Below are 11206 nucleotides of genomic sequence, written 5' to 3'. Positions count from 1 at the left end.
TGGGAGAACCTTCCAGAAGGACAACAACCATCTCTGCAGCATTCCACCAATCAGGCCTTTACGGTAGAGTGGCCAGCCTGAATACCAAGAGACACTTCTGGAGGAAACCTGGCACCATCCCTACAGTGAAGCATGGTGGTGGCAGCAAAATGCTGTGGGGATATTTTTCAGCGGCAGGGACTGGGACACTAGTAAGGATCGGAGCAAAGTACAGAGAGAGCATTGATGGAAAAACCTGCTCCAGAGCACACAGGACCTCAGACTGAGGTGAAGGTTCATCTTCCAACAGGACAATGACCCTAAGCACACAGCCTAGACAATGCAGGAGTGGCTTTGGGACAAGTCTCTGAATGTCCTTAAGTGGCCCAGCCAGAGCCCGGACTTGAACCCGATCGAGCATCTCTGGAGAAAGCTGAAAATAGCTGTGCAGCGACGTTCCCCATCCAACCTGACAGAGCTTGAGAGGATCTGCAGAGAAGAATGGGAGAAACTCCCCAAATACAGGTGTGCCAAGCTTGTAGTGTCATACCCAGGAAGACTTGAGGCTGTGATCACTGCCAAAGGTGCTTCAACAAAGTACTGAGTAAAGGGTCTGAATACTTATGAAAATGTGATCTTTTTTTTATACATTTGCACAAATTTCTAAAAACCTGTGTTTGCTTTGTCATTATTGGGTGTTGATTGATTAGGGGGAAAAAACTATTACATCCATTTTAGAAGAAGGCTGTAACATAACAAAATGTGAAAAAAGTCAAGGGGTCTGAATACTTTCTGAATGCTCTGTAGGGCAATTCAGTGTATAGGGTTAACACAAATATATACAAATACACAACTGAGATATAAGGAAAAACATACCAGATCCTTATTAGATTACTTCAACAACAACAAAAAATCATGATTCTTTTCGATATGGGTTTCCACAGACAAGGAGTATGCTGAGTCTTTCTTTTGGACCAGGAGGTAAGTTTGAAGGTGTGTGTTTGTCTGATGGAGCGACCTGCACATTATGAGTATTCTCCCAAAAAGTCAGGCCAGATCAGTGTTTGTGAAGGAAATGGAATAAAGGAAAGGAAGACATTGAAGACTATTTGGGCATACTGAAATGTAGATGTGGAAGAGAATCTGTCTGGGAATACCTTATATGGGCTCCCCTATTTGATGTTTTCTCCACACCCTTGGTTTGACCTTTGACACCTCTGACTCATCCCACATGACCCCTGACCTTGTCCTCTGACTGGCTATTTATGACCCTCCCACTGACCCTCTTGTAAATGGAGGGAGAGGAGTAGGTGGACTGCGTCTGAGTGTGTGTCACATCTACTCCCGCTCCTCCCCTCCGGCATTCGATGTCGCCGGTATACTAACCACCAGTCCTGGGATTCATCATTACGCACACCTGGCATCAATCATTACACGCACCTGCACGTCATCATGATACTCACCTGGACTCCATCACATTCCTGATTACCTCCCCTATATCTGTCACTCCCTTTTGTGTCTTTCCTCAGTCAGTATTGTTCCTGTGTTTATGCTAAGACGCTACTGTTATGTTGTCTCGGTTCATGTTTGTTGTTTTATTAAACGTTTCCCCTGCACCTGCTTCTCGACTCTCAGCGTCTCCGTTACAGAATACTGACTCACAACAGAAGGTGCAGGAAAACAGAATATCTCCCAGACGGTCGACGAGAGGGAAACCTAAGTCAACACCATGAACAGCTAGTACAACTGGGGACGGCTATGGAAGAGGTTCTTTGCAGTGTGCAACATCTCAAAGAACATACACTGGGTCGACTGGATGTAGAGTGTAAGCACAACAGCCCATTCAGCAACCCGCTCAGGTCAGCAACGCCTGCTTGTTCCTTCCGGATAAATATGATGGCACCCCATCTAAATGCTGTGGCTTCCTACTTCAGTGCTCCCTCTACTTTGCGCACAAGATGGGTGTTCCCACCACCGAGAGGTCCAAGGTTGCCACAGTTATTTCTCTGCTGACTGGGCGGGCGTTGGAATGAGTTTGACCAAGAAGGAGAGTGATGGAGTGCTGCATCAGATGACCTGGCCTCCACAATCACCCGACCTCAACCCATTTGAGATGGTTTGGGATGAGTTGGATCGCAGAGTGATGGAAAAGCAGCCAACAAGTGCTCAGCATATGTGGGAACTCCTTTAAGACTGTTAGAAAAGCATTCCTCATGAAGCTGGTTGAGAGAATGCGAAGAGTGTGCAAAGCTGGCATCAAGGCAAAGGGTGGCTACTTTGAATAATCTAAAATATAACATATTTTGATTTGTTTCACACTTTTTTGGGGGTTACTGTATGATTCCATATGTGCTATTTCATAGTTTATGTCTTCACTATTATTCTACAATGTAAAAAATAAAAACCATTGAATGAGTAGGTGTGTCCAAACTTTTGACTGGTACAGTCTGTGTGTGCGTGGGCATGTTTGTTAACTCCTTTCTCCTCTACTTCAGGTGTGTTTGAACTGCTGTCCTTGGTGATCTCTGGGATGAAATCTATAATGGACAGAAATGAGGACTTTACGTTTCTTAAAAGCATGATCATGGAAAGGAGATTCCATCTACTGGTCAAGGTGAAACTGGCTTTAACTACTGTGACGTAATGGCAATGCTAGAGTTATGTTATAGTAATGATATCTGAGAGTTTATCATGTACAATTACAGTATGTCATAGTGTGTAGCTATGGAAATGCAAGAGGGATGTACTGGGTAATATTCACTAGGAACTAACCGGAAGCAAACGGTCCGAAACAGGGAGGGACTACCTGAACTTTTCAAAATCAAATTTTATTTGTCACATACACATGCAGATGTTATTGCGGGTGTAGCGAAATGTGTTTTGTCTCTAGCTCCAACAGTGCAGTAATATCTAACAATGCACACAACCTAAAAGTAAAATAATGCATTTAAGGAATATAAATATTAGGATGAGCAATGTCAGAGTGGCATAGACTAAAATACAGTAGAATAGAATACAGTATATACATATGAGATGAGTAAAGCAGTATGTAAATATTATTAAAGTGACTAGTGTTCCATTATTAAAGTGGCCAGTGATTTCAAGTCTATGTATATGGGGCAGCAGCCTCTAAGGTGCAGGGTTACGTAATCGGGTGGAAGCCGCCTAGGGAATGTTCCTGAGTGGCGAAATTATAGTCGCCTTGTTTCCTCATTTTCCCTTGCAGAACGTTTGGCTGTGGTGTGCACTAATGAATACAACAGATGTACATCATCAGTGATGCACTGTAATAGTAACCCCCAGTGTCATAGCCTGACTCGTTCTCTTTCACAGATCCACGCGAGGTTGAGGCGGTTTGGATCAAGGAATCCTGTCCCGGTCCGGGATAATGCAAAGAGTCTGGCCTGTAACGTAAGTCTTTCTCTTTGCACTCTTCCTTCGGATGGATGGATGAATGGATGGCTGGATATAAATATAGATAAAGGAAGAGATATTTTGCACAAGTGTCCCTACATACAGTGCCTTGCTAAAGTATTCAGACCCCTTGGATTTCTTCACATTTTATTGTGTTACAAAGTGCGATTTAAAATTGACTTAATTGTCAACTACACAAACTCTGTAATGTCAAATTGTATTTAAGGTTAATAACAAAGGAATTACTAAAACATAGTTGTTGCATATGTATTCAGCTCCTTGAGTCAATACATGTCAGACACCTTTTGGCATCAAATACAGCTGTAAGTCTTCTTGGGTAGGTCTATAAGTGTTTTGCACACCTGGATTGTGCAATATTTGCCCATAATGTTTTTTTTGAAATTCTTCAAGCTCTGCCAAGATGTTGGGGATCATGGCTAGACAGAAATGTTCATTTCTTGCCATAGATTTTCAAGCAGAAAATATGTCCCCAAACATAAGGTTTAGCATTCAGGCCCATTTAGCATTTTCTTGCAGTATTACTTTAATGCCTTGTATCATACAAGATGCATGTTTTTGAAATATCTTTTTATTCTGTATATTTGTATTTTCACTCTGTCATTGTGGAGTCACTACAATGTTGTTGATCCATCCTCAGTTTTCTCCCATTACAGCCATTGAACTCTGTAGCTGTCTTAAAATCACCAATGGCCTCATGGTAACATCCCTGAGCAGTTTATTTTCTGTCCTGCAGCTCAGTTCAGAACGATGACTATCTTTGATGTGTCTGGGTAGTTTAGTACATAATCCACAGCATAATTATTAACTTGACCGTGCTTAGAGATATTCAGTGTCTGATTCGCTATTGTTACCCATCTAGCAATCACCACCCTTCTTTATGAGGATTTCAAAAACCTCCCTGGTCTTTGTAGTTGAATCTGTACTTTAAATGCAATGCTTGACTAAGGGACCTTACATATGTTGTATGTATGGGGGACAGAGAAAGGGTTAGTCATTCAAAAATCATATCAACCCCTATTTATGAATTCATGTAACTTATTGTGTGATTTGTTAAGCCACATTTTATTCCTGAATTATTTTAGGCTTGCCTCAACAAAGGGGCTGACACTATATCGTAGTTATGAATGTTGTGTTCTTTTTTGTGTGTGAATTGTTCTGTCACTTTGACATTAGAGTATTTTGTATAGCTTGAAATTGAATTGTCTTTTTTTTGGTCAACAATCACACTTTGTAACAAAGTGAATATTTTTCAAGACATCCACTGATTATGCAACTGAGGCAAAGCCTTGTTTTACAGTGATATTATTTGACATATCTCCTTTATACAGAGTGACATCATGGGACAGTTTTCAGCATTAAGGTGTTAAAATAATTTCATCCCAAGTGTAATGTTTCAGCCTTGAACTACCATTAATGTCAACTGTATAAAGTGACACTGAGAATTCCCACTCTCCCATAATCCTCTACTTCAAACCTCCCCTTTAAGTACCATTCCTTATCTCACTGCCCTACCCCACTGTTCTGTAGTATGTCCAATGTGGGCATCCTTACTTGTGTCTAAAATGCAGAGTTCAGTAAACCAGTGGAAAATATACAGTTGCGGTCAGTGACTCCTCATTTAATTTCACTATAGTTCCAATCCCTTTTCCTCTTTCCTTATGCCCTATCCTTGTTCCACCTCCCAGTCCCCTTACTCAAGGTCCTGTCTGACAGCCACTCCAGGCCTGGTTTAAATCGTCAATGTCTACTGAAGGGGCCAAACCAAAAGAGCTGTTTTTCTTCAAAATGGCTTCTGTTTGCTCACAGCGGGAAAGTAATGACCTTCAGGCAGACTTATGGATTCTTTTGTGTGTGCACATAACAGCTTGAAGCACATTCTTAGAAAAAGGGTTCTAAAACCGAAGGGTTCTTCGGTTGTCCCTATAGGACAGGCATTCCCAAACTGGGATACGCGCAATGCCGTCAGGGGTATGCCAACTTAAAAATGTGATTCACATTTGGAAAAAATGTATCATTCTTCACATTTTCAAACAGTACATTTATATTTTCCAACTGGCTATACATTTGGGTGAGATTTTTTTGCCTCGCCTGAGCTGCCTCGTTTCACTGCCAAAAATTTAAATGAAACCATCTAGTATTCAGCGAAATAACACAATGTCAAATAGAGGTAGCCTAGTCAAATAATTAACATCCAATCACATTAACTGTTACTCTCTCGCGGGAAACCTTCACTCATGCACAGACATTTAGAAACGAAACATGACAATTTGAAAAATAAGCCAAAGGAGTTTTTTGAGCGAGAATTAAGATGACTTTCGACTAGTAAGACATGTATGAAAGCAACAGATACCATTTAATAAGAAGGGGCTAGAAGCGTCTATCGTGAGCTACCGAGTGGCTAGGACAGGCAAGCCCCATACTATTGTGGAGGACTTAATTCTTCCTGCGGCTGAGGATATGGCTGGGACAATGCTGGGGAAAAAGGCCCATAAAACTATACAGACAATGTCTTCATCAAACAACACTGTTTCACAACGCATCAATGACATGGCAGGAGTTGTTTTGAAACAATTACTGTTTTGCATACAAACAAGTGAATTCTATGCGTTACAGCTGGATGAGTCAACAGACGTGGCAGGCCTGGCACAGCTCCTGGTATATGTCCGTTACGTTTATGGGGGGTCAACTAAGGAAGACATCCTCTATTGCAAACCACTGGAAACCAGGACATGAGGATATTTTTAAAGTACTGGACAGCTTTGTGACATCAAATAGACTTTGGTGGTCAAGATGTGTTGGTATCTGTACAGATGGCGCAAAAGCCATGACGTGGAGACATAGTGGAGTGGTAACGCGCGTGCAAGCAGTTGCTCCCGACGCCACTTGGGTACACTGCAGCATCCACCGAGGGGCTCTTGCTGCCAAGGGAATGCCTGACAGCTTGAAAGATGTTTTGGACACTACAGTGAAAATGGTTAACTTTGTTAAAGCAAGGCCCCTGCACTCTCGTGTATTTTCTGCACTGTACAATGATATGGGCAGCAACCATGTAACGCTTTTACAACGTACAGAAGTGCGCTGGTTATCAAGGGGGAAAGTATTGACACGTTTAAAAAAAAATAAGAGTCTAGCTTAAAGTTTTCTTTACTGACCATAATTTTCACTTGTCTGACCGCTTGCATGATGAAGAGTTTCTCACAAGACTGGCCTATCTGGGTGATGTTTTTTCTCACCTGAATGTTCTGAATCTAGGATTACAGGGACTCTCCGCAACTATATTCAATGTGCGGGACAAAATTGAGGCTATGATTAAGAAGTTGGCGCTCTTTTCTGTCTGCATTAACAAGGACAACACACAGGTCTTTCCATCATTGTATGAATTTTTTTGGTGCTAATGAACTCAAGCTAACGGACAATGTCAAGTGATATAGCGAAGCACCTGAGTGAGCTGGGTGCGCAATTACGCAGGTACTTTCCCGAAACAGACGACACAAACATCTGGATTCGTTATCCCTTTCATGCCCTGCCTCCAGTCCACTTACCGATATCTGATCAAGAGAGCCTCATCGAAATTGCAACAAGCGGTTCTGTAAAAATGTTATTTAATCAGAAGCCCTGCCAGATTTCTGGATAGTGCTGCGCTCAGAGTTTCTTGCCTTGGCAAATCGCGCTGTTAAGACACTGATGCCCTTTGCAACCACGTACCTGTGTGAGAGTGGGTTCTCGGCCCTCACTAGCATGAAATCTAAATATAGGCACAGACTGTGTGTGGAAAATGATTTAAGACAGACTCTTTCCAATACAACCCGACATTGTAGAGTTATGTGCATCCTTTCAAGCACGTCCTTATCATTAACCTGTGGTGAGTTATTCACAATTTTTGATGTACAAATAAGCTTTTATATGTAAGATGGCTGAATAAAGAGCAAAATTATTGATTATTATTATTTGTGCCCTGGTCCTATAAGAGCTCTTTGTCACAACCTGGCTCGTGGGAAGTGACAAACTCACACTCATTCTTCTGTTTAATAAATGTATCATATAGCGTGTGTGTGGCAGGCTTACAATGATGGCAAAAAACAACATTTGAGAGTGCTCTGACCCTGGTGCTAGAGGGTATGCAGCTGGAGGTTGAATGTTTGAAGGGGTACGGGACTATAAAAAGTTTAGGAACCACTGCTATAGGAGAACCCGTTTTGGTTCCAGGTAGAACCCTTTTTGGTGCCAGGTAGAACCCCTTTTGGTTCCAGGTAGAACCCTCTGTGTAAAGGGTTCAACATGGAAGTCAAAACGGTTCTACCTGGAACAAAAGGGTTCTACTTGGAACCAAAACGGTTTCTACCTGGAACCAAAAAGGGTTCTTCAAAGGGTTTCCTATGGGGACAGCCGAAGAACCCTTTTAGATTCTAGATACACCTTTCCCCCCCACTGGAGGCTGTTCTTATCTGCCTTGGATGCATCTATGGGGAAACATTGCAATTGTCTTGAAGCAATAAGTTACAACAGTATCCCCCTAGACATCTTACCACAAAACACACCATCCTCATTGTTATATCAGAGGCTGCATACTGTGTGCGTGTGTCTGTGTGTCATAGTTGGCTGAGGAGCTGTGGACTCAAGTGGCTAGTGCGGAATGTTCAGAGTTGATCAGCCTGCTGTCCAACCCGCACATCAAGGTGAGTCTCCCATAAAGGATATGAAAGTAAATAATGTCAGACTCTCTCATTCAGTCAAACACACGCCTCATTCCGTTTCTTTTAGAGACACATTAAGGCCAGGCACCACACCCTAATAAGATATTTTCCCCCTCCCTTAATCATTTCACAATCAACTTTTACCAGAATGTGGACACAAATATAATAATTTTGGGGATTGCAATTCTTCTGAAATATTGTATTCAAATTTGCAAATTTGGTGATATTTGTATATACTGTATTTGCACATTACGCAAATACCTTTTTCTGGACACTAGATGAAGTCAGCCTACATTTTTGGGTTTCATGTTGTCAAGACACTCCAGAACTGAACTTACACATAGCCGATTGTGGATAAATAGGCCTACTTTTATCAACTTTCTATCTGTAAAAAATAAGTCTTATGATAACCACACAAATTGTGGGGAATGCAGATTCTTCTGAGGCTGAGAAAAATGAGTTGGCATGAAAATTAGCTTTTAAATTATGTGTGATTCAATATAGCAAGCTTGGAAGTATGGAAGTATGCCCATTTAAGTGGTTACAATTCATGACATTTTGATGTAATATGATAAACTAACAAAAGTATACATTTATCCCCCAAAAATTACTTTTTGAAAATACAAATTTTAATGGACCAAAATACAAAGAATAAGTAGATGCAAAAATGTAATTTTAGTCTGTGGTGCCTGGCCTTAAAGTAATCTGTTCCTCCTGCCAATGTTATTGCATGCATGTAAACACAAACATGGACGCACACACCCACCCACCCACACACACACACAACCTCTGCTGACTAATCAACAGGTGCTGTTTCAGTATAGCCGATAATTACTACTAACACGGCCCATTTAGTTGGCGTAAAATGTATCCAGGTGTGAAATGTAGTTTTGTTTCCCCCTCCCTTCATCTTCCCTTTACACAAAGCTATTAGCATCTTCAAATTAGCATCATTAGCAGCAAAGGGTAACATAACCAATCATGTTCATTATTGTCATTACAACTGCAGCCAGTCTGCATCGGGCAGAGAAAGAAACTGAGCGAATAAAGGGGCAATCTAGGATTGGTGCAGCAATTTTTGGACTTAAGTTAATTATATATACCAATTGAGTCTTGAAAAATAACAACCTGTTTGAATCCCATATTGCCCTTTAATGCATGTGTTTCTTTTCAATCCTATTGACAGCATCTCAGAAGCACTAATATTCTGGGACTGTGCAGTCGAATTAAAAAGCAGACACACAGAGTACCTGGTTTTCCAGGGCTGCAGTGGAGCTCGTTTATTAACGAGGGATTGTTGGCGGCCCAGGAATGCGTCCCAAATAGCACCCTACTCCCTATGGGCCCTGATCAAAAGTAGTGCACTATATAGGGCAAAAGGTGTCATTTGGGACAACCCAGGACTTCACTGCAGATTTATTTGGATAGCTTTAAAGACCTGTTTGTTCCTGGCTCTCACTTGGTGGCACACACGTATGCGTGTTACTGTTAACGTTACTGGATGTTTTTTTTTGTTTTTTTTAAACCTGTTATGAACTGACCAGTATTGTATTGGCCTTTTTATTCTCATCACTATGGACAGACGTATCACAAAGAGACCGACAGAGGGATAGATAGATACTGTATGTGTATTCTCTTCTTCCTACCTGGACCGACCGTCACTAATAGACACAGGGTGCAAAATGATTGACACCCTTGATAAAGATGAGCAAAAATGAAAAGTAGAAAATAAATCATTCAAATAATTGACGTGTGCTTAGGGTTATTGTCTTACTGGAAGATTCACTTGCGGCCAAGTTTCAGCCATCTGGCAGAAGCAACCAGATTTTTGGCTAAAATATCATGGTACTATGTATAGTTCTTGCCGTTGACCTTAACAAGGACCCCAGGAACAGTGGAAGTGAAATAGCCCAATAACATCACAGATCCATCACCATATTTTACAGTAGGTATGGGGTTCTTTTCTGCTCGTGCATTCTCATTTCCACACAAAACCCACCACTGGTGTGCGTGACTAAAGAGCTCTATTTTCACGTCATCCAACAAATGTAAACTTGGATTATAAAGGGAAAGGTAAAGACGGATACCTAGTCAGTTGTACAACTGAATGCATTCAACTGAAATGTGTGTTCCGCATTTAACCCAACCCCTTCTGAATCAGAGAGGTGCAGAGGGCTGCTTTAATCGACATCCACGTCTTCGGCGCCCAACCGGTGCTTTGGTCAGATGACATGAAAATAGAGCTCTTCAGCCATGCACACCAGTGGTGGGTTTGACTTCGAAATAAGAATGCATTATAGAAAAAGGCTCAGTGCCGTTAACCCTCGCATGGTGAGGTTTTGAAAACGAGGGTGTCAATCATTTTGACCCCTACATTTTTGAGAAATACAAATATTACTTGTTAAACAAAATCTATTTCTCTGAGCAACTGTATTAGTATAAAATAATATGAATTCCCAATTTTTTTCACATACATTATAGCTCAATATTTGACTTCTTTATTTTATACAGTTGTTTTTGCTCGTCTTCATCAAGGGTATCAATAAATTCAGACGTCGCTGTATATGAAAAGCTACTCTCGCTGTTTTCTAACGTCCTCTGTCCAGGGCCTTCTCTCTGTTCACGACATAGTAGCACAGAAAGGTTATGACCCCGAGCTGCCACCCCTACCTGATAACATCGAAGAAGAGGATGAGGACTCTGTGAAGATTATAAGCCTGTTCAAAAGCCAGGAGCCACTGGTGAGTGGATCATGGTCGTAGGGATGAATCCTTAATTGAGATCTCTAGTTAGGATTGTGCTCATGCAGCCTGAAATCAGTGCCATATGTAGGATATTTGTGCACCTCCATTTAGTATGATGTATTACATTTTTGTTACGTTACAAATTAAATAAAAGGATGTTGGTCGGGGATGATGGGTGGGAGTATAATGTGACTGTCTGGCAACCCAAAGTTTGCATGTTTGAATCTTGTCGGGGACAACTGTATGATTTGACCTAACCGTTTTCGAACCTTCCTTATTCTCCTAACCGATACGTGAATTCTCGCTACATTAGCTGCTAACATTAGCCACAAATGCTAACAGCTAGTGGGATAT

At 41.4% G+C, this 11206-nt stretch overlaps 1 protein-coding gene across 1 annotated transcript in view; it reads left to right on the top strand.

The window, feature by feature from the left end:
* Positions 1-932: 932 nt before the first annotated feature.
* LOC139551287 (MAGUK p55 subfamily member 7-like) overlaps positions 933-11206 on the top strand; it is a 44151-nt gene continuing 33877 nt past the window's right edge. The window contains exons 1-5 of the mRNA XM_071362754.1: positions 933-960; positions 2475-2593; positions 3313-3390; positions 8010-8090; positions 10715-10849. Of these exons, the coding sequence (XP_071218855.1) occupies positions 933-960; positions 2475-2593; positions 3313-3390; positions 8010-8090; positions 10715-10849 (441 nt within the window). The remainder of the gene's footprint in view (positions 961-2474; positions 2594-3312; positions 3391-8009; positions 8091-10714; positions 10850-11206) is intronic.

This window comes from Salvelinus alpinus, chromosome 23 (genome assembly GCF_045679555.1).
Source record: "Salvelinus alpinus chromosome 23, SLU_Salpinus.1, whole genome shotgun sequence".
Taxonomy (NCBI): domain Eukaryota; kingdom Metazoa; phylum Chordata; class Actinopteri; order Salmoniformes; family Salmonidae; genus Salvelinus; species Salvelinus alpinus.
The sequence above is the reverse complement of the archived record's forward strand: the minus strand, read 5'-3'. Positions and strand labels throughout refer to the sequence as shown.